Here is a 24,746-nt window from a genome sequence, read left to right on the forward strand (position 1 = left end):
CCAACACCACAGTTCAAAAGCATTGATTCTTCACAGTCCAACTCTTACATTCATACATAACCACTGGAAAAACCATAGCCTTGACTAGACGGACCTTTGTTGGCAAAGTGATGTCTCTGCTTTTGAATATACTATCTAGGTTGGTCATAACTTTTCTTCCAAAGAGTAAGCGTCTTTTAATTTCATGGCTGCAGTCACCATCTGCAGTGATTTTGGAGCCCCAAAAAATAAAGTCTGACACTGTTTCCACTGTTTCCACATCTATTTCCCATGAAGTGATGGGACCAGATGCCATGATCTTGGTTTTCTGAATGTTAAGCTGTAAGCCAACTTTTTTCACTCTCCACTTTCACTTTCATCAAAAGACTTTTTAGTTCCTCTTCATTTTCTGCCATAAGGGTGGTGTCATCTGCATATCTGAGGTTACTGATATTTCTCCCAGCAATCTTGATTCCAGCTTGTGCTTCTTCCAGTCCAGCATTTCTCATGATGTACTCTGCATATAAGTTCAATAAGCAGAGTGACAATATACAGCCTTGACGTACTCCTTTTCCTATTTGGAACCAATCTGTTGTTCCACGTCCAGTTCTAACTGTTGCTTCCTGACCTGCATATAGGTTTCTCAAGAGGCAGATCAGGTGATCTGGTATTCCCATCTCTTTCGGAATTTTCTACAGTTTATTGTGATCCACATAATCAAAGGCTTTGGCATAGTCAGTAAAGCAGAAATAGATGTTTTTCTGGATCGTGAAAATCTTCTTTGTACAGTTCTTCTGTGTATTCTTGCCACCTCTTCTCAATGTCTTCTGCTTCTTTTAGGCCCATACCATTTCTGTCCTTTATTGAGCCCATCTTTGCATGAAATGTACCCTTGGTATCTCTAATTTTCTTGAAGAAATCTCTAGTCTTTCCCATTCTGTTGTTTCCCTCTATTTCTTTGCATTGATCGCTGAAGAAGTCTTTCTCATCTCTTCTTGCTATTCTTTGGAAATCTGCATTCAGATGCTTATATCTTTCCTTTTCTCCTTTGCTTTTTCTCTCTTCTTTTCATAGCTATTTGTAAGGCCTCCCCAGACAGCCATTTTGCTTGTTTGCTTGTTTGCATTTCTTTTCCATGGGGATGGTCTTGATCCCTGTCTCCTGTACAATGTCACGAACCTCATTCCATAGTTCATCAGGCACTCTATCTATCAGATCTAGACCCTTAAATCTATTTTTCACTTCCACTGTATAATCATAAGGGATTTGATTTAGGTCTAGAGCCAGACATCTTGGAATGTGAAGTCAAGTGGGCCTTAGAAAGCATCACTACAAACAAAGTTAGTGGAGGTGATGGAATTCCAGTTGAGCTGTTTGAAATCCTGAAAGAGGATGCTGTGAAAGTGCTGCACTCAATATGCCAGCAAGTTTGGAAAACTCAGCAGTGGCCACAGGACTGGAAAAGGTCAGTTTTCATTCCAATTCCAAAGAAAGGCAATGCCAAAGAATGCTCAAACTACCGCACAATTGCACGCATCTCACATGCTAGTAAAGTAATGCTGAAAATTCTCCAAGCCCGACTTCAGCAATACGTGAACCGTGAACTCTCTGATGTTCAAGCTGGTTTTAGAAAAGGCAGAGCAACCAGAGATCAAATTGCGACATCCGCTGGATCGTGGGAAAAAAAAGAGTGTTTCAGAAAAACATCTATTTCTGCTTTATTGACTATGCCAAAGCCTTTGAGTGTGTGGATCACAATAAGCTGTGGAAAATTCTTCAAGAGATGGGAATACCAGACCACCTAACCTGCCTCTTGAGAAATCTGTATGCAGGTCAGGAAGCAACAGTTAGAACTGGACATGGAACAACAGACTGGTTCCAAATAGGAAAAGGAGTACATCAAGGCTGTATATTGTCACCCTGCTTATTGAACTTATATGCAGAGTACATCATGAGAAATGCTGGACTGGAAGAAACACAAGCTGGAATCAAGATTGCTGGGAGAAATATCAACAATCTCAGATATGCAGATGACACCACCCTTATGGCAGAAAGTGAAGAGGAGCTAAAAAGCCTCTTGATGAAAGTGAAAGAGGAGAGTGAAAAAGTTGGCTTACAGCTTAACATTCAGAAAACCAAGATCATGGCATCTGGTCCCATCACTTCATGGGAAATAGATGTGGAAACAGTGGAAACAGTGTCAGACTTTATTTTGGGGGGCTCCAAAATCACTGCAGATGGTGACTGCAGCCATGAAATTAAAAGACGCTTACTCTTTGGAAGAAAAGTTATGACCAACCTAGATAGTATATTCAAAAGCAGAGACATTACTTTGCCAACTAAGGTCCATCTAGTGAAGTCTATGATTTTTCCTGTGGTCATGTATGGATGTGAGAGTTGGACTGTGAAGAAGGCTGAGGGCCGAAGAATTGATGCGTTTGAACTGTGGTGTTGGAGAAGACTCTTGAGAGTCCCTTGGACTGCAAGGAGATCCAACCAGTCCATTCTGAAGGAGATCAACCCTGGGATTTCTTTGGAAGGAATGATGCTAAAGCTGAAGATCCAGTCCTTTGACCACCTCATCCGAAGAGCTGACTCATTGGAAAAGACTGATGCTGGGAGGGATTGGAGGCAGGAGGAGAAGGGGATGACCCAGGATGAGACAGCTGGATGGCATCACGGACTCGATGGATGTGAGTCTCAGTGAATTCAGGGAGATGGTGATGGACCGGGAGGCCTGGCGTGCTGCGATTCATGGGGTCGCAAGGAGTTGGACATGACTGAGCGACTGAACTGAACTGAACTGAGAAGTTTTTCTGGAACTCTCTTGCTTTTTCGATGATCCAGCAGATGTTGGCAATATGATCTCTCATTATCCACATTTATATTGAAAAACTAGTCATGGCTAAAAAATCACTAAAGTCTCTGAATTTATTAATGGCATCTTCATCTATATAATGGGAATAATACACTCATAAGATTGCTGGGAAAAATAAACAAATTTAAAAAAAAAGATTGCTGGGACACCATTTTTAAAAGGCCTTGCACAACACATAGTATGCACTGAATAAATACTAATCAGTTTTGATACACTGATAACCTCTGTTGATACCTTTTGGGTCTCTTTCTTTTGAAGTCATCACACTGTGCTGTGCATGGAATCATCAGCCTTCTTCCCCCATATCCCAGAGATAGAATGATGCAAATATTCTTTCTGCTTTGTTCTCTTGTGCCTATGGGGGAGTGTTTTGGTTTGAAGGCTAATTTGAAGGTGAGTACAAAGACACCAAGACCACAACCATACTGTTGTTATAGCCTAAGGATCATGCAAGATTGACATTCTGCAGCCCTGGTTTCCCAGCACCTAAGCCCAGGACAATAACAGGTCATACAAAGTACATTGCATATGGTAATATTTCATAAGAGATTTTAGGATGAATGAATTTAGGCTTTAATATTTCACGCTTCTGAATTCTCTTCATTATTTTTGAAAAGGTGACTATAATGACAGTATTCACTGCAAAGGATCAGTTATTTATACACTACTGAAGAACACCATGGCAACCCACTCCAGTACTCTTGCCTGGAAAATCCCATGGACGGAGGAGCCTGGTGGGCTGCAGTCTATGGGGTCACTAAGAGTGGACAAGACTGAGCGACTTCACTTTCATTTTTCACTTTCATACATTGGAGAAGTAAGTGGCAACCCACTCCAGTGTTCTTGCCTAGAGAATCCCAGGGATGGGGAAGCCTGGTGGCCTGCCATCTGTGGGGTTGCACAGAGTCGGACACAACTGTAGTGACTTAGCTTAGTCAGTACTTTATATTAATTTTTCCACTTACTATAATTACTGTGAATGGTTGCTCTGATATGACAAAGAGATAGAAGGGCAGATATGAGTAGCTAAAAGAGGAGATGGAAAGTGAGACAGAAAGGCTTTTTTTGTATGCTTGACCATGTACTTCTTACATGCCTAACTGTGAGAAAATATCCAACCACTATATTAGTTATCCAGCATGTAAAGTAGGCATACTAGTATTTGCTCTGTAGAAGAGTTGAGAGGAATGAAAACAAATCATGGAAAGTTCTTATAATAAAGTTAACAGAAAATTTCTTTTGCTCTCTAGGCACTGGGCAATACTGAGACCCATTGGGAGAATTCTTTGGTTTGATAACATTGAACAAACAAAGGAACATTCTATCTTATACTTATTAATATTTACATCTTCTATGTTACTGAGATGCACTTTGACCACTAACGTAGATAAGGAACAGACAGAGAACTGGAGCTATCTGCTTGAAAAGTCTGGTTTTTATATTACACATCATTGTGTTATAAGACTATAAATATCCACTTCAATTCTTCATTTCTTCCATAAATTCCCAGAGGAAAATGGCAGCAGGAAATCACTCCTCAGTGACTGAGTTCATCCTTGCTGGGCTCACAGAACAGCCACGACTCCAGCTGCCCCTTTTCCTCCTCTTCCTAGGAATCTATGTGGTCACGGTGGTGGGGAACCTGGGCATGATCACACTGACTGGGCTCAGTTCTCACCTGCACACCCCCATGTACTATTTCCTCTGTAGCTTGTCCTTCATTGACCTCGGTCAGTCCACTGTCATTACCCCCAAAATGCTGGTGAGCTTTGTGACAGAGAAGAATACTATCTCCTACCCAGCATGTATGACTCAACTCTTCTTCTTCCTTCTTTTTGTTATATCAGAATGTCATATGTTGGCTGTAATGGCATATGATCGCTATGCTGCCATCTGTAACCCCTTGCTTTACAATGTCACCATGTCTTATCAGCTCTGTTCTTGCATGGTAGTTGGGATTTATATCATGGGCTTGACTGGTGCCACAGCTCACACAGGCTGCATGCTAAGAGTGCTTTTCTGCAAGGCTAATGTGATCAACCATTATCTCCGTGATCTTTTTCCTCTACTGGAGCTCTCCTGCTCCAGTACTTAGATAAAAGAGGTGGTAGTTTTGTGTTTCAGTGCATTTAATATCCTCACTCGAATCCTGACCATCTTCAGCTCCTACATCTTCATCATCTCCAGCATCCTCCACATTCGTTCCACGGAGGGCAGGTCTAAAGCCTTCAGCACATGCAGCTCCCACATCTCAGCTGTCACTATTTTCTATGGATCTGCAGCATTCATGCACCTGCAGCCATCATCAGTCAGCTCCATGGAACAAGGGAAAGTGTCTTCTGTGTTTTATACCATTATTGTGCCCATGCTGAATCCTCTGATCTATAGCCTGAAGAATAACTATGTCTAAATTGCCTTTAATAAAATCCTTGAAAGAATAAGTTCCCTATGAAAAAGAGTATTTTGCCTTGGAAGAAATTTACGATTTCCTGAGAAAGTTTGGTAAGGAAATAGTCCAGACACAGGAATGTATGTCCACAATTAATGAGATCATTGCTACTATTAAGACTTGATTATTTGGGGGGAAGTGGCAGGGAAAGGACTGGACTCATAGTGTTATCATATGGAGAACAGCATCATTTGAGGATGTGCCAGCGTCCACATGTCCATAAAATTCTGTATTACCTCTAAACGTTAAAACAATATACGAAGGCCTTCGTGTGGATTATTATATGCATGGAATATGGAACTTCTTTAGTCAAGATTTATTCATCTTTTAAAAATTATTTTTTTAAGTTTAAACTTTTATTTTTTGGATGCAATGTGTGACTTGCAGGATCTTAGTTCCCCTGACCAAGAACTAAACTCAGGTCTACTGCAGTGAAAGTGCTGAGTCCTAATCACTGGACTGCCAGGGAAATTCCAAAATTTATTTATCTTAATTCAAGGAATAAATCCATCTGATATATATCTTTTGACTTTCTCAATATCTTGTATCCCTGGTGCTATTTACTAATACGGCAAATATCTCCAAAAGTGAGATCTCTAAAGTAAACAATGTTTAACCATTTACAATCTATAAAACTCAATCTTTAATTCTTAGTTTGTGCACAAAATGTATTAGGAAGTACAAGGGCATATGATGGGTGATAAGACATAATTTCTATGTCACAGGACACACATATGGTCCACACTATTGTGGAAGAGATTGACAGCTATAAATGGCCCTGAAGAATTATGTGTATTTTGACTTATATCTTTGTGCAGCTTTCCTTACTCCACATTTCTGAGATAATTCTACCACCTGCGTTTCCCTGATAATGTTGTACTGATTTTCTCTTGTCTCTAAAAATTATATCCTTTTGTTGCCATTCACATTATAGAATCTTAGATTTAGAAGTGATATTCTTTTATTATTATAACCATATGGATCATTCATTCACATAGGCATTTAAAATTGAAAAATTATTTTCTGTTTAATGGTAAGTACCCATCTTATCCCCAAATTATCTGATAGAAAAGAAACTAAGTTATTTTGAAGAGGAAAAAGGTATATGTAAACAATAAATACCCTCTTTACCCCTTTGACTCAGCATGAGCTGTTATACTTGGTAAAAATCCCTGGTGGCTCAGACGGTGAAGAGTCTGCCTTCCAGTGCAGGAGACACGGATTCAGTCCTTGGGCCTGGAAGATCCCCTGGAGGTGGAAATGGCAACCCACTCTAGTGTTCTTGCCTGGAAAAGTCCATGGACAGAGAAGCAAAGTGGGCTACAGTCCTTGGAGTCACAAAGACTCAGGCATGACTGAGTGACTAACACTTTCACTTTTCTTTTCAAACTGTGTTTTAAACATCATGAGTCCCATCTAAAAATTCTAAGGTAGTGTTTTCTTTGAGGTCAGCTTGCCTTCAGACATGTAACAGTAACACTTCTGTGAGATAGCACCATTTATCTTACCTCATAAAACCTAAATTCATAATGTGCAAGGCAAGCTTATTCCTCTCTTTGAGAATTAGAGGAAAATTCCCTCTTGACTTTCTATATACCAATCATTCCTCAAGTTCATACTCCACTCTTTGATCCTATAAAAACTCTCTGTATACATATATATCTATCCATATGTGTACATATGTGTATGTATATATGTCTATGTTTATGTGCAACTAATATGAATGTTATATATTATAAACCAATCTCCATTTTTATTGCTAGGATATGTTTTATAAGGCTTATGTGTGTAATAATTATTTTATTACTCTATGCATTCAACAAACAACATTGAATACATTTTTTTTCACATGGATGGCTGAAAGATAGGAAGGAATATTTCTGAGAATTTTTGTTTGTTTCTGAGCATGCATTTGTGTATTTCTGCTGCTCAATGCTCAGTCGTGTCTGACTCTCTGTGACCCCATGGACTGTAGACCATTAGGCTACAGTCTCTGTGAACTCTGTCCATGGGATTCTCCAGGCAAGAATACTGGAGTGGGTTGCCATTTCCTCCTCCAGGGGATCTTTCCAACTCAGGGATCAAACCTGTGTCTCGTACATCTCCTGCATTGGCAGGCAGATTCTTTACCATTACTGCCACCTCGGAAGCTCTATTTGTGCATTAAAGCTATCAAAAGATTAAAGAAAAATAAAACATGTCTGCACTGACTCTAGTGATATGAGAACTGGTAGAAGATATGCGATTAAAATATTGGAGTAGATTGCAGACAGATTCCAAGTGGAAATGAAACTTTACCACAAAAATGAGAGGTAAAGGATTTGAAGAACTACTACAAATGAGACAAAAGTTAACAAATACATAGGATTTTTTTAGATACCAGTACAGATGGGCACAATGTTTTAATAATGGAAAAGAACATGATACAAAAATATATTCTAACACTAGGCACTATGATAAGCTTGGATTAAGCTCTCATACAGAGTTTGTCTTTCATTAATTCTCACACAAGCATATATTAATTTCTAAAAAATGTCCAGTTCCTCACATACAATTAGCATTTTCAAGGATGTCACAGGAGTGGATTTCAGAAAATTACTTTATATTTTCTGTTTTAGTCACAGTTAGGTATAACTGTTCATCACACACACAGAAGTACACGCATACTCTGGTACCTAAACCTACAGGTGACTCAGGACAGGTTCAGTGGCTCAGTGGGGACATAAGCTGCTTATCGATTGTTGCTCTGCTACAACATCTAGTTTCCATCTATCTTTTGGTCTCAGACAATAGTTCCAGATTCATCCTTCATCTGTAACCCTCAGCCATCAGAACCAAAGACAAGGAAGGAGAGAGAATGTCCCCCAACTTGAAGACAACTGCCTGGAAGTGACAGACCTCACCTCCTCCTATTTCCCTTTGGTGTGACCCAGTCATATAGTCCAAGGTGGCTGTAAGAGGGGCTAAGAAATACCATGGTATCTTTGTAGCCACCTGCCCACCCCCCAAAAAATCAAGGCATTTATTATTGAGGAAAAAAGAGAAAATTAGGAATAACTAACTGTCTTCCACTCTTTTGAGTATTTGTATTTCATCCCGGACAGCTGTGTGTTGTTCTCCCTAGAGTTAACATTTGAATTTGACTTTGTATCTAAAAGAATAATAATGTGAACTGTGATTAAAATGATATGCATAACATGCAAAATATATTAATATTTCATAGCTATTAGAATCTGCCAGAAAACTGTTTGCCCTGCTGGGTGGAATAGTTCCTATAATATCTTAGCAATGTGGTTTATTCCTGTCACTTCATTCTTGCTGCTTTCCAGTCCTGACATAGCTTCGTGAATCCATTCTCATTTTCCAGCTTTTCACACCTTTCAGTTATAAACACCTTTCAAGAACAAATGCAAGTTTTAATTCTCCATGTATTTCTGACCACTTCACACTATTATCAAGCACATTTCTTGTTCCTCACACATACTGCAATAATGATGTCTTTTATGGTACTGCTTATCATTAAAGAATGCTTGTGGGTATTCTATAAAAGTTATCAGAAAGTTGAGAACAATTTTTTGTGTTACATCGTACCATATTTATTGTGCTAGGTTTGATAATTATTGATGAGCAACATTTTCCTATGTGTTTATGGATTGTTCTATCCTATGTTTATGCTACCCTTTTTTCACAGAAATTTGCAACAATACCTTAAAATCTGATTAAAATCTGATACCCAACAGTAATCTAAAGCCTTTCAAACTTTGATTAGCCAATATACAGAAAGAACCTAAGGTATGTGGGATATACACACGATGGAATATTATTCTGTCATTTGGAACAACATGGAATGACCTAGAGACATTAGGTTAAGTGAAATAAGTAAAAGAAAGACAAATATTGTATAATATCACTTATATGTGGAATCTGACAAATCTGATCTCATAGAAACCGAAAGTAGAATGGTTTTTACCAGATGGTCAATTGGGGTATAAGGAGATGCAGGTCAAAGAGCACAAACTTACAGCTGTAAGATAAATAGCTCTGGGGATCTAATATACAAAATAATGACTACAGTTAATAATATTGTATTGTATGTTTATTTTTTCATTTAATTCTTCTTTTTAAATTTTTTTGGCCACATGGCATGTGGGACCTTAGTTCCCTAACTAGGGGTTGAACCTGAGCCCCTTGAAGTGGAAGTGCAGAGTCTTAACCACTGGATCACCAGGGAAGTCCATTTTATATGTTTCTAGTAGAGTAAATCTTAAATATTTTTACCATAAAAAGGAAATGGTAACTATATGACATGATGGAGTTGTTAGCTAAAACCATAGTGGAAACCAATTTGCAACATTAAATTGTATCAAATCAATTGTATTTAGTAAGCTTATACAATGTTATATGTCAATTATATCTCAAAGCTGAAAAAAGCAAACTTTATCAACACATTTCATAGTAAATTTTTCCTCAAAATGATATAACATTTAACACATATTTTGAATAAAGACATTAAATACAATTTTTATTTCCTAACAAATACAATTCAGAATTTATGTAGAATTAAAATAATCTTGATAACACATGTGTCTCTATATTGTTTCTCAACATACTTCTTATAATATTAGAGGAAAATAAGTCATTATTTTTTCTTGTTAGACTTGTTAGAACTCATGGGATTATGGCACTATCTAACAGATGTTTTCATTCAGTCCCCAAGTTAAAATGCTAAAAGCATTTTTTTTAATGGGTGTATCATGATAGATAAATACAGTTAATAGAGAAAATGAAAAAAGAAACTTGTAAAGCTTACAGGTAAATGTTGCTCTCTGATTATCTATTATTCCCCTTGTGGAAAATCACTTTAGAAAACTCCTTTAGTGTATGTCTTTGTAATTTCCTGAAATTTTGAACTTTCAATTAACTTGACATGAAATTCACTGGAGCTCTAAAAACTCTATCACATCCTTGCTTACAGTGTATAATATAACAAGAGCAATGAACCACATCCATGTGACCAGATTAAACACTTGAGATGCAATGGAGAAAAGAGAGAAATTCTAATTGTCTAATTTTCCCAAGAGTTGATACTTGTGGGATAAGGTTCCAAAGGGAAGTAAGAATCATTATTTATTCCACATTAGACTCTTGGCATCAATACTGAGAATATAAAATCACCATTAATATCAACCATCTTTGCTAAGGATCATCAGCTTCACCAGAGGTCAGGACCAGTGATGCAAAATCACAAAAACAGAGACTTTTAGATTATGACCCTCAACACCAAGAAATCCTGAAAGGTTAGTACTCAGAGCTATCCGCCACCATCATCAGAATCATTTTTACCTTCAGAGTTGGGGGAGAAACCCATAGCTCTAAAGTTTTAGGGAGGGGGTGGTGCTGGTTAGTCGCTGTCATGTCCAACTTTTTGTAACTGATGGACAGCAGCATGCCAGCTTCCTTTGTCCATGGGATTTTCCATGCAAGAATACTGGAGTGGGCTGCCATTTCCCTTCTCTGGAAGGCCTTCCCCAGCCAGGAAATGAATCTTAGTCTCCTGCATTGCAGGTGGATTCTTTACCAACTGAACCACCAGGGAAGGCCTGGGGAGGATCTATCCCAGTCTTGAATTTAAAAATTTTAGGTCTTTTACCACAGCACTCTCCCAGGGCACTAACAGATGTAGGTAGTGATCTTCCTGTTTCTATCTGTCCTTAGTCTAATAGTCACACTCCCAAAGCAGCAAAGTTTCCCTTATCATCTACCTGTCCCTGCTGGATAAAATTATGGCCAACATTTCTTTATTTAGTCACTTCAGCTCAGGCATTGCAAGAACCTTGTTCACTTATGTGGTGGTGGTGGTGGTTTCGTCACTTAGTCATGTCTGACTCTTGTGATCCCATGGACTGTAGCCTGCCAGACTCCTCTGTCCATGGGTTTCTCCAGGCAAGAATACTAGAGTGGGTTGCCATTTCTTTCTCCAGGGAGTCTATGTTAACCTCTCACTAAACTTCTTTCAATAATTTTATTAAAATAGCATATTTGTGGATACTTTCTCTATGTAAGTCATGGTGCCAAATATTATCTAGTACAGAATAACCAGTAAATAACTCTCAATAATTAATACAGATTTGTATGCATTAAATGTAATGTGTTGTTGCCTAGTCACTCAGTTGTGTCCGACTCTGTAATTCAATGGGCTATAGCCCTCCAGGCTCCTCTGTCCTTGGGATTTCCCAGGAAAGAATACTGAAGTGGGTTGCCATTTCCTTCTCCTGGGGATCTTCCCAACTCAGTGATCGAACTCATGTCTCCTGCATTGGTAAGTTAATTCTTTATCAGATTAAAAAATGTATTTCTGGGCACATAGAAAATGGTTTTATTAACTGGGGCTTCCACCATTTAAGTCCTCAACTTAAGGATGTTGACTGTTAGTTCCAGGATAAAGGGGATAAAGAGAAAAAAACTGAAGGAATCTAATGTGTCAAAAGTGACAGTGAACCATGTTTCTTTGTTAGATAATTAAATCATGTGACAGCTATTGTGACCTTAAAAAAAAGTTTATCGTCAGATGATATACATGTTTAAATAACAAACAAATTGACTTGAATTTATTTAGAGACCATGGAAAATACTGTTAATTGATACATAATATTAATAATTTAGAAAGCTAATAGCAAATAAAATAACTAAAATCTCTATTTTTACTGTATATGTTAATGTATATAGAAAGGAGCAATAAGAAGATGTGCTAAGGAAAAGAAAATTTAAAACTGTGGTCATCATTTAGAAATGAAAATATTGGTCAAATGAAAGATATAACAGAGACAAACTCAATAGGTTAAAAAATGACATTTGCTTACAAAGAGCAAGTAACAGCACTAAACTCCGTGTGAGAATCTTTTAACTTAATTTTCACATAAAATGGATATTGGTGTTTTTGTTTATAAGAGTGTTGGAGAGTAGATGTAACAAACACAAAATCACATGGGGAGTGAATCTTCTGTTTATTATAGAAAGTATACACCATTATTATTTATTTCAAGTGAGATAAAAATCCTATGCTAATTTATATGATTCAGTTCAGTTCAGTTCAGTTCAGTCGCTCAGTCGTGTCCGACTCTTTGGGACCCCATGAATCGCAGCACGCAAGGCCTCCCTGTCCATCACCAACTCCCGGAGTTCACTCAGACTCACGTCCATCGAGTCCGTGATGCCATCCAGCTGTCTCATCCTGGGTCATCCCCTTCTCCTCCTGCCCCCAATCCCTCCCAGCATCAGAGTCTTTTCCAATGAGTCAACTCTTCGCATGAGATGGCCAAAGTACTGGAGCTTCAGCTTTAGCATCATTCCTTCCAAAGAAATCCCAGGGTTGATCTCCTTCAGAATGGACTGGTTGCATCTCCTTGCAGTCCAAGGGAACCTCAAGAGTCTTCTCCAACACCACAGTTCAAACGCATCAATTCTTTGGCGCTCAGCCTTCTTCACAGTCCAAGTCTCACATCCATACATGACCACAGGAAAAACCATAGCCTTTACTAGACAGACCTTAGTCAGCAAAGTAATGTCCCTGCTTTTGAATATGCTATCTAGGTTGGTCATAACTTTTCTTCCAAGGAGTAAGCGTCTTTTAATTTCATGGCTGCAGTCACCATCTGCAGTGATTTTGGAGCCCAAAGAAATAAAGTCTAACACTGTTTCCACTGTTTCCCCATCTATTTCCCATGAAGTGATGGGACCAGATGCCATGATCTTCTTTTTCTGAATGTTGAGCTTTAAGCCAACTTTTTCACTCTCCTCTTTTACTTTCATCAAGAGGCTTTTTAGCTCCTCTTCACTTTCTTCCATAAGGGTGGTGTCATCCGCATATCTGAGGTTATTTATATTTCTCCTGGCAGTCTTGATTCCAGCTTGTGTTTCTTGCAGCCCAGCGTTTCTCATGATGTACTCTGTATATAAGTTCAATAAGCAGGGTGACAATATACAGCCTTGATGTACTCCTTTTCCTATTTGGAACCAGTCTGTTGTTCCATGTCCAGTTCTAACTGTTGATTATGAATAACATATACATATGGAGAAGGCAATGGCAACCCACTCCAGTACTCTTGCCTGGAAAATCTCATCAACAGAGGAGCCTGGTAGGCTACAGTCTATGGGGTCACGAAGAGTCTGACATGACTGAGCGACTTCATTTTCATTTTTTACTTTCATGCATTGGAGAAGGAAATGGCACCCCACTCCAGTGTTCTTGCCTGGAGAATCCCAGGGACGGGGGAGCCTGGTGGGCTGCCATCTATGGGGTCCCATGGAGTCGGACATGACTGAAGGGACTTAGCCATAGCAGAATAACTTATAAATATAGTATATGGGAAGAAAGAAAAGGTCCTCAGAAATAAAAAGAGCAATGTTCATTCTGACTGATTTTAAAAATATATAGATGGGTGTTTTCTCTTCTAAAGTGAGGCAGTGTTTGAATTCTAAGGGTTGTGAAGTTTATATTTCCTTCTCTGGTTCAACCAGAATCATCGTTTGTCCCCAAGTAGCAGGAGAGACACAAGAGATTTCTGCTTTATGTATGTCATCTGATGAGGGATCAAATAATGAGCTCCACAGAATCTGTCCCTCCCCCTCGTTAAATACACTCACATGACCACGTCTTCTCACACATGTACACTCATTTTCTCATTTTTAAACTTAGAACCTTGGAGAGGATGATGGACCCTGGAAATCACTCCTCAGTGACTGAGTTTATCCTTGTTGGGCTCACAGAACAGCCACAACTCCAACTGCCCCTTTTCTTCCTCTTCCTAGGAATCTATGTGGTCACGGTGGTGGGGAACCTGGGCATGATCACACTGATTGGGCTCAGTTCTCATCTGCACACCCCCATGTACTATTTCCTCATCAATTTGTCCTTTATCGATCTCTGTCATTCCACTGTCATTACCCCCAAAATGCTGATGAACTTTGTGACAGAGAAGAACATCATTTCCTACCCTGAATGTATGACACAGCTCTATTTCTTCCTCATTTTTGCTATTGCAGAGTGTCACATGTTGGCTGTAATGGCATATGATCGCTATGTTGCCATCTGCAATCCCTTGTTTTACAACATCACCATGTCTTATCACATCTGCTTCTTCCTCACAATGGGAGTTTATATTTTAGGAATCATTGGATCCACAATCCACACAGGATTTTTGTTGAGACTCCTTTTCTGCAAAAACAAGGTGGTTAACCATTATTTCTGTGATCTCTTTCCACTTTTGGAGCTATCCTGCTCCAGCATCTATGTCAATGAATTATTGGTTATATTCTTGAGTGCATTTAACATTTTGACCCCTGCCTTAGCTATTCTCGCTTCATATATCTTCATCATCTCCAGCATCCTACATATTCGTTCCACTGAGGGCAGGTCCAAAGCCTTCAGCACCTGCAGTTCCCACATCTCAGCTGTTGCTGTTTTCTATGGATCTGCAGCATTCATGTACCTGCAGCCTTCATCTGTGAGCTCCATGGACCAAGGGAAAGTGTCCTCTGTGTTTTATACTATCATCGTGCCCGTGCTAAACCCTCTGATCTATAGTCTACGAAATAGGGATGTCAAATTCGCCCTGAAAAAAATTGTAGAGAGTGGAAAGTGTATATGAATAGAAACAATATAATGATGTCATATCAGTCATTTGATTCACTAAGATATATTATGTATTAAGCTTATTGGATATGAAAAAAGCAATCATACTTGCCTATATAACACATCTCCAAGATTTTATCCAGGCCACTTCTTGAGCCTATATTGTAATATTTATATGTAAAGTCATAGGCTATGATTATGAATAAAGTAAAAAACTCCAGAAGATAAAGTGGTCTTAGTTTTATTTTTAGTGATAATCCAAACCAGAAGAAAAGTATTGAGGAAGAAGATGAAGATTTTGACGTCAATCATAGTAATCTATATAATTTTGTATAAAACACAATGTCTGGCATTTAAGTGAATAACTTTATTTTATATTCACAGTATTATATAAGCACATCGTAGTATTATTTCTCTTAGGAGGGAAATGAAATTGAAAGGCATTTAGTTTGGGACCGTGAGTAAATGTCATGGTCCCAAACGTAACAAATGATAGGATGTGGGGAGTTTGGCTCCAGAATCCATGATTTTACTCGGTTATATTTTGGCCCCAGGTAATTGTGGGCAGATCTAAAGCCTCCATAGGAATTTTCTTCTATACATAAAGCAACCTCAGTTCCCTATAAGACTGAGTTTCTTTCCTCCGGATCTCTTTCATACTTTTTTCCTATTTATTTCTTCTGATATCATGAAAATAATGAAAAACATTCAAACCTGACTTCATCAAAACAAAAGAAAAAGAGTCATTTGAGTCTCAGAGACTTGGGGCTTTCCAGGTGATGCTATTGGTAAAAAATATGCCTGCCAATGCAGGAGACACAAAATATGAAGTTTTGATCCCTGGTCAGGGAAGATCCCCTGGAGTAGGAAATGTCAACCCACTCCAGTATTCTTGCTTGAAAAATTCCATGGAGAGAGGAGTCTGGCAGATTACAGTCCTCCAAAGAGTTGGACACGACTGAGCAACTGAGCAGAGATTGAATTGTTATACTTGATATAATAAAGCAATATGTGGCAATAATTTTATAAAACAGCCTCAACAATATTGTCTTATCTTTAGACAAGAAATAGCTATTTATGAAAGCAGATGCTCATGAAAGCCAACATCCCAGCTAAGCTGTATCACTGTCATATAGTTCATGCTCTTTCCCCCTATAACTTATAAATAATCACCATTTCATGTCAGTTGTATCTTTGAAATATCTTTTCTCTTATGTTGTTTTATTGTATTTCATTTAACATCTTGTATGTATGAATTTGCATGATATCTTAAATACTCAGTGTTTTCTATCTTTTCCCAATTCAAATCATCTTATTTGCCAGACTGATGTTCTTTGGCTAGTGTGCTATCTTATCTGATATAACAAGTACAGATGCACTGATAGAATTAAAACAATGGCTCTTATGATCTCTTAGTAATTTTTTATAGTTGTAAAATTATTTATTAAAGACTTGGTTAAATTCTTCCCATTTCTGAGCTCTTTCTCTATCAGTTTAATCCTGAGATTCAACTGTACAAGCCTGGTTGATGACCACAGCCAGGTGACCTAGCAGTGTCCACTAAGCTGTTTTTATTCAGTTGCTAAGACATGTCTGACTCTTTGCAACTCCATGAACTGCAGCACAAACTCATGTTCATTGAGTCACTGATGCCATCCAACCATTTCATCCTCTGTTGTCCCATTCTCCTCCTGCCCTTAATCCCAGCATCAGGGTTTTTTCCAATGAGTCGGCTCTTTGCATCAGGCGGCCAGAGTATTGGAGTTTCAGCTTCAACCTCAGTCCTTCCAATGAGCAGTCCTCTGAGCCGCAGCCACAAAAGTCAGGGTTCCAGACAAGACTATGATCTCCCTGCCAGGAGATAACTGGAAGCTGGAGTTAGGGACAGGGAGAGTGCAGACCTGCTGCCCTGTTGCCTGTATCCCAGAAAGTATTTCAATAAGCTCTCAATGTGTGTCTCCTTAGATGCCTATTCTTCTTGCCTATGCTTAAAAATAAGCAAAAAATAAGCAAAAAATCCTCTTTCACAAAAAGCCCAGGTGCTTTTCTAAAAGGGAGTTGCCTTGAGGTGAGCTCTGGGGTGGGTCAGTCTACCTGAATGTGAGTTTTAAAAATGGTTTCTCAGGGATGTCCCTGGTGGTCCAGTGGTTCAGGATCTGCCTTCCAATGCAGGGGACATGGATTCAATCCCTACTCAGGGAACTAAGATTCCCACATGCCGTAGGGCTCCTGCTGCTGCTGCTAAGTCGCTTCAGTCATGTCCGACCCTGTGCGACCCCATATATGCCAGCTAACCAGGCTCCCCCGTCCCTGGGATTCCCCAGGCATGAACATTGGAGTGGGGTGCCATTTCCTTCTCTAATGCCTGAAAGTGAAAAGTGAAAGTGAAGTTGTTCAGTTGTGTCCGACTCTTAGCAACCCCATGGACTGCAGCCTACCAGGCTCCTCTGTCCATGGGATTTTCCAGGCAGGAGTACTGAAGTGGGGTGCCATTGCCTTCTCCATGCCATAGGGCAACAAAGCCCAAATGCTGTAACTAGAGAAACCTGTGCAGCACAACTACTGAACCTGCAGGCAACAATGAAGGCCCAGGAGACCAAAAAAAAAAAAAAATGAAGTTTTTCTTTAAGAACTGTTTCTCGTCTCCCTATAGCATTGTGGGTCTCATGATCACAAACCCTGCTGACTTTCCTGCTAAATGTTTTGTGGACTTCTCTATTTGGTTCAGGTCTTAACAGTTGTGGTGCCAGATGTGGGGTTCAAGCTGTTAGCTCCTCAAGAAGCAGCTCAGGGTCCTGAGTTATGCTGACTGTGGTTTGTTGCAGCGAGCTGTGATTTACGACAAGATTGTGTCTCAGCCTCTCATATCCACTTCAGTGTGGCCTTTCCTTGTTTGCCCAATGTGTAAGAATTGATCAACTAGTCCTCCTCTCCTCAAAAACCACCCCACAGGAAATTATTTTCTATGTAGCTCTAAATTCATTGTATCCATGGGAGAATGTGAATTCTGTACGTTATTTCTTTGAACCAGAGCACCCATATGTATTTCTATTTTAGTACACTACACATTAATCAAAAAACAGCTAGTAAATTTCTTACACTGATGTTTGATATATGAAAATGACTATGAAATTTTTTGTGTTTTCAAGCATTTGTAAATATTTAAAACTTTTAAAAAGTGTTACAAAATTTAAAATGTAAATGTGTGTGTGTTAGTCGCTCGGTCGTGTCCAACTCTTTGTGACCCCATAGACTGTAGCCCACCAGGTCTTCTGTCCATGGAATTCTCCAGGCAAGAATGCTGGAGTGGGTTGCCATTTCCTTCTCCAAGGGATGTTCCTGACCCAGGGACTGAACCTGGGTTTCCTGCTTTGCAGGAGATTCTTTGCTGTCTGAGTCACCAGGGAAGTCCTAACACACACAAACTTTAGAAGTACTAAGCTAGGTAAAAATTTAAAGCTTCCTTAGGAATTTTCTATGGATCTGCAGGGTTATGGATCTCAATCTGAGAACTCGTGGAAGATGTAGTATTAACATATTAGAATAGATATCAGAATATTTCCAAAACACAAAAAACAGAAATCAAGGACTTGGAGATCTACTACAAATGAAAACAATTTTAATGAATACATAAGATTTGCTAAACATTATTATGGCAGGAGATGTTTTCAAATGTTTTAGTAATTGAAAAGAGCATGACTTGAGTAAATGCATTCTAAAGTAGGCATTCTGATGGACTTGAATAATGTTCCATACAGAATTTACATTCATTAAATTGGATTCAACACCATATTAATTTCTTAAAAAAAAAGAAAAAAAGAAAAAAAAACTGTTCCTGATGTACAATTAGCATGCTTCAGGATCTTTAGTTTGCATTTATTTTTATTTTCAAAATTAATTGCAATTAAACTTAGCTGCAATTAGGTTTAACTGTATGTCACACACAGCCCCACACACACATGCCTTAAAGACCTTCAGGACTGGTTCAGTGGTTCACTGCAGAACATAAACTTCTTTTAAATTTTGATCTGCTACAACATCTAGCTTCCATCCATCTCTCGGTCTCAGACAATAGCTCCAGACAGATCTTGCATCTTCATCCCTCAGCCATCAGAAGAAAAGATGTGGAAGGAAAAGAAATGTCTCCTAACTTGAAGATCACCACTTGAAGCGACAGACCTTACCTCCTCCTATTTCCCTTTGGTGAAATTTGGCCAGGCAATCAAACTCAGCTGGAAGAGAGGCTAAGAAAATACTTATTATACAGAGTGAAGTAAGTCAGAGAGGAAAACACCAATACAGTATACAAACGCATATATATGGAATTTAGAAAGATGGTAACAATAACCCTGTATGCGAGACAGAAGAGACACAGATATAAAAAACAGTCTTTTGGACTCTGTGGGATAAAGCAAGGGTGGGATGTTTTGAGAGAATAGCATTGAAACATGTATATTACCATATGTGAAATAGATCACCAGTCCAGGTTCAATGCATGAGACAGGGTGCTCAGGGCTGGTGCACTGGGATGACCCAGAGGGATCGGATGGGGAGAGAGGTGGGAGGGAGGGTTCAGGATGGGGAACACATGTGTGCCCATGGCTGGTTCATGTCGATGTTTGGCAAAACCCACCACAATATTGTAAAGCAATTAGCCTCCAATTAAAATAAACAATTTTTTTTTAAAGAAAATACCAAGGTGTCTAGATAGCCATGCACCCAAATAAGATTCAGGGCATTTATTGTTGAGGAAAAATGGGAGAATGAAAATTAGGAATAACCAGCAATCTCCTACACTCTTTCAATATTTACATTTAGTCCTAAACAACTGTATGTTGTTCCATCTAGAGTCAACATTTGAATTTAACAGTGCATCTGAGGAGGATGGCAATATGAAATTGGTTAAAATAAAATATATAGGGCATAAATAAAAAATACTACTATTTTCACAACTGTTAGTATCTACTACAAAGCTCTTAAGTTGTTCTAGGTAGTTCTGTAAGATCTCAACATTGCTAGGTTCATCCCTATGACCTTGGCATGCTGCTTTTCCACCCTGAAATGACATCTTGACTCCATTCTCCTTTTTTAGTCTTATACACCTTTCTAATTCTCCATGCATTTCTGATCACTCTATTATCAGGTACACTTCCAGTTCCTCACGGATACTAAAATAATACAAGTATGTTTGTTTCCTGAGTATATCACAATATTTAAGCACAATTAGTATTTTACATGAAAAAGAAAAAAAAAAAAAAGCTTTCACATCTTACCTATAAAGTTTGTTTCCCTCGATTTTCTCATTTTCACCTAGTGGGAAATTACTTTATCCATAAGTGGACATGAAATTCACTGGAGCTCTAACAAACTCTGTCTGTCACATCCTTGTTTACAATACAGAATCCAACAAGAGCACTGAATCACAGCTACATGACACTATTAAACACATGAGAACCAAAGGGGGAAAAGCAAAACTCTAATTGATTCTTTTCCCAAGAGTTGATACTTATGGGATATGAACCTAATGGGAGTTCACTCTCATTTTTTCTAATTAGACTCTAAGAATCAATATGCAGAGTATAAAATTATCATTCATATCAACCAGTCTTTACCGAGAGCCGTTACTTTCATCAGAAGTCAGGACCTATCATTATCATGGAGGCTATTAGGCTATGACGCTTCAACATCTAACAGCCCTGCAAGGTTAGTATTCAGAGCTATCCACCAGCAACATCAGATATCCGCCCCCCCCTTCGGAGAAACTGGGGAGAAACACATAACTCTGAAATTTCAGGGAACAAGGACTGTGTGTCTGAATCCCAGCCCTGACTTTTATGATTTTAGAACTTCAGCTGTGGCTCTGTGCTAAATCACTTCAGTTGTGTCCAACTTTTTGTGACCCCGTGGACTATAGCCCACCAGGCTCCTCTGCCCATGGGATCCTCCAGACAAGAATACTGGAGTGGGTGGGCGTGCCCTCCTCTAGGGGGTCTTCCCAACCCAGGGATAGAATCTGCATCTCTTACATCTACTTGCATGGGCAGGCAGGTTCTTTACCACTAGCACCACCTGGGAAGCCCTCTGTGGCTGCCTCCAAGTGCAATTACAAATGCAGTAAGTTTTTCTTTCTTTCTTTCTTTTTTAAATATCTGTCTGTCCTCACTCTAATAGTCATACTACCTTACGAATAAGGAGAGGATGAGATGATTGAATGGCATCACTGGACATGAGTTTGTGCAACTCTGGGAGATGGCGAAGGCCAGGGAAGCCTAGCATGCTACAGTCTAGGGACTGTACAGTCCATGCTATAGTCCTTGCAAAGAATCAGACATGACAGAGTGACTAAACAACAGTAAATGAGCAAAGCCTGCCTCCAAGCAAGGACACTCTACTGTCCCTAGTTGAGTAAAATTGTGACCAACACTTCCTTCTTTACTCACTTTGACAGAGATAGTGTGAGAATTTTGTTCACTTATGTGGAGTCTATATTAACATGTAGCTAAGCATCTTTCAAATGATTTTTATTAAAGGCTCATGTTTATTGATGCTTGCTGTACGTAAGGCACCATGCCAAACATTGTATTGAGTAAACAAAACACTCTAGTGCTGAAGAAAAATCAATAAATAAGCCATAATAATTGATGCAGATTTATTTATGTACTAAATATAATATAAAAATATATTCATGGGCACATAGAAAATTTTCTTATTAACTGGGGCTTCCACTGGTAAAGTCCTTAACTAATGGGTCTTCAAAATCAAATGCATTTTATAAGATAAAGGGCATAGAGTGAGACGAGCTAAAGGAATTTGATGAGTCAAAAATGAAAGCCTATTATGTTCTTTTGTAAAATAATTAAAACTTGTGATACCTGTTGGAACATCAAAAAGAAAATTTTTCTTGTCAGATGATCTGAATCTAGGAATGACAAATAATTTGGCTTGGCCTTATTTGGAGACCATGGAAAATATTCATAATTTAAGAAGTTAATATTCAGTAAAATATTTCAAATCTCTATATTACTATATGTATTAATGTAGAAAGGAGCAACAAGAAGATGTTCTAAGGATAAGAAAACTTAACATTCTGGCCATGATTAAAGAATAAAAATGCTGGTCAAATAAAGCATATTATAGGGAGAAGCTGAATAGTTTAACAGTAAAATAACTTTGACATTTTCTTACCAAGAGCCAGGGAGTGGGCCAAGCTCCTTGTGAGAATCATTTTACTTAATTTTCACATGAAACAGATTTTTGCTTTTTTCAGAGTTGGAGAGCAGATCTGATTATCTCAAGGTCTTGTGGTAAGTATGGAGTTCAGCGACTTCAATCCACTAATTCTAACTTGCTACCAGGGCTTGTGTGTGTGTGTTTAGTCACTAAGTCATGTCCAACTCTCTGTGACCTCATAGACTATAGCCCACCAGACTCCTCTGTCCATGGGATTCTCCAGGCAATAATACTGGAGTGGGTTGCCATTTCCTCCTCCGGGGGATCTTCCTGACACAGGGATCAAATCCGTGATTCCTGGTTTGATTCCTGGTTTGATCAAACCTGTGATTCCTGGTTTGATTCCTTCTCTGTCTCCTGCATTGCAGGCAGATTTTTTAAGAATTATAAAATCATGAAACAGTGAAACTGAGATGTTAAAAATTATTTAATCCAAGCATGAGATGCTTACTGTTATTAATAATTCCTGCTAAGTAACTAGTTATTTAAGATGAAATCAACATTTTGCCTGAAAGATCTGGGTATTTTGATAGTTGGAGTGTTTGTTTTGTTGTGAAACCAAATATTTCTCCAATAGTTTTAAGCAGTGATTTTTACTTCATTCTATTGGTGACACATAAAATGAGCCCAATAACTCTTAAACAAACCAACATGTTGAACTATAGCTGTCAGGTGTCACACAGGTTTTAATTTTGCTAGAAATACATTCTTAGTTATTCTAACCATTCTAATATGGCAGAGTTTAGATCATTTTACTAGTTTACTAGTTTTCCAGTTTTTCTCTATCACATAAAGTATTGCATCTTGAATGAACACATTAATCCAACTATTGCTTGAGTTTTAAGTAAGATTTTGAATTTCCATTTTCTAGAATCTACTCATTATCTATACAAATGTAAACTAAAAGTGAGTTGGTCTTTAAACAAAGAACACATCCCACAGTTGATAAATACTGAGTTTAAATTAAAATTTCTAATTGTATTTTGCATGTGCTCTACTAACCCACATCTCTATCATCCTTGAGTTCCATAGAGAGCATCTGCAAAATACAGGATTATATTAATAAAAAAGACCAGAATAAACAAGACCTAGTATTTGTGTTCAAAAATGCTTCTCATATTAAGCAGGGGTTGGGGGAGTGTGATTATAGTTTTCTCATCTTTTCCATCAACCATGAAGTGCAAATTCCATGAACTAAACTTTGTACACTGATCCCCTGGTCACAGTGATGAACTAAACTTTGTACACTGATCCCCTGGTCACAGTGATGACCCCTATATTGAGGTCATATATTCTGACTCCCAATTATCAAAATTAGAATAAAGGAAGAAGGTTCTTGAGTCTGGAAAACCTATTGAGGTATAAGGATGATGTCTGCCATGCAGTTATGTTTCTGCTCCCTGGGGTCATAGTTCAGGGGGAAGGATGTTGGGACATTAAAGAAGTAGATCTCAGGTGAAATGATACAGATAGTTGCCCAGTCCTGCAGATATTTTGAGTTATGATTCTAGTACAGAAAATATCTGAAATTAATAAACTTTTCATATTTATGAATTATATGTTAATTTGCTAGAGAAAGCACACACTACTCACATATTCTGGGTGAAATAAAAATACTATGCCATTTTAATGGCTGAGTAATACTCCATTGCATATATGTACCACAGCTTTCTTATCCATTCATCTGCTGATGGACATCTAGGTTGCTTCCATGTCCTGGCTATTATAAACAGTGCTGCAATGAACATTGGGGTACATGTGTCTCTTTCAATTCTTGTTTCCTCTGTGTGTATGCCCAGCAGTGGGATTCCTGGGTCATACGGCAGTTCTATTTCGAGTTACATATACACAATGGAGTATTACTCAGCCATTAAAAAGAATACATTTGAATCAGTTCTAATGAGGTGGATGAAACTGGAGCTGATTATACAGAGTGAAGTAAGCCAGAAAGAAAAACATCAATACAGTATACTAACACATATATGTGGAATTTAGAAAGAGGGTAATGATAACCCTGTATGCGAGACAGCAAAAGAGACACAGATGTACAGAATAGTCTTTTGGACTCTGTGGGAGAGGGAGAGGGTGGGATGATATGGGAGAATGGCATTGAAACATGTATAATATCATATATGAAACGAATCACCAGTCCAGGTTTGATGCATGATACTGGATGCTTGGGACTGGTGCACTGGGACGACCCAGAGGGATCACTGGTATGGGGAGGGAGGAGGGAGGGGGGCTCAGGATGGGGAACACATGTATACCTGTGGTGGATTCATGTTGATGTATGGCAAAACCAATACAATATTGTAAAGTAATTAACCTCCAATTAAAATAAGTAAATTTATATAAAAAATACTATGCCATTTTACATGAGTATTAACACATACATAAAGAATATGGAAAGAAAGAAAAAGTCCTCATAAGTAGCAATAGTAATATTCACTCTGATTTTAAAAATCTAGAAATTGGTATTTTCTCTTAAAATGTTATGAAATATCTTAATTATAAAATAATTAATTTTAATTTTATTTTTTTCTCTGGTTCAGCTAACATCATTATCTCAGAGAAGCAAG

The 24,746-nt window shown here is 38.4% G+C and overlaps 2 protein-coding genes across 2 annotated transcripts; both read left to right on the plus strand.

Moving 5' to 3' along the window:
* Positions 1-4,346: 4,346 nt before the first annotated feature.
* On the plus strand, positions 4,347-5,309 carry LOC128068673 (olfactory receptor 8G1-like). The gene is given in 1 exon segment (XM_052661826.1): positions 4,347-5,309. A coding segment is annotated over 1 exon segment (936 nt). The 5' UTR covers positions 4,347-4,373.
* Positions 5,310-12,376: 7,067 nt separating this feature from the next.
* Positions 12,377-14,953, plus strand: LOC128069226 (putative olfactory receptor 8G2). Its single transcript, XM_052662522.1, has 2 exons — positions 12,377-12,399; positions 14,002-14,953. Exons 1-2 carry the CDS (start codon positions 12,377-12,379, stop codon positions 14,951-14,953), a joined length of 975 nt encoding a protein of 324 aa, XP_052518482.1.
* The last annotated feature ends 9,793 nt before the right edge of the window (positions 14,954-24,746 follow it).

The sequence above is a fragment of the Budorcas taxicolor genome, chromosome 25 (assembly GCF_023091745.1).
Source record: "Budorcas taxicolor isolate Tak-1 chromosome 25, Takin1.1, whole genome shotgun sequence".
NCBI classification, from domain to species: domain Eukaryota; kingdom Metazoa; phylum Chordata; class Mammalia; order Artiodactyla; family Bovidae; genus Budorcas; species Budorcas taxicolor.

Coding starts and splice junctions, on each gene's coding strand:
- LOC128069226 (XM_052662522.1), top strand. CDS start 12,377: ATGATTCAGTTCAGTTCAGTTCA. Junction 12,400..14,001: donor ATTCAGTTCAGTTCAGTTCA/GTTCAGTCGCTC, acceptor TTTTAAACTTAG/AACCTTGGAGAGGATGATGG.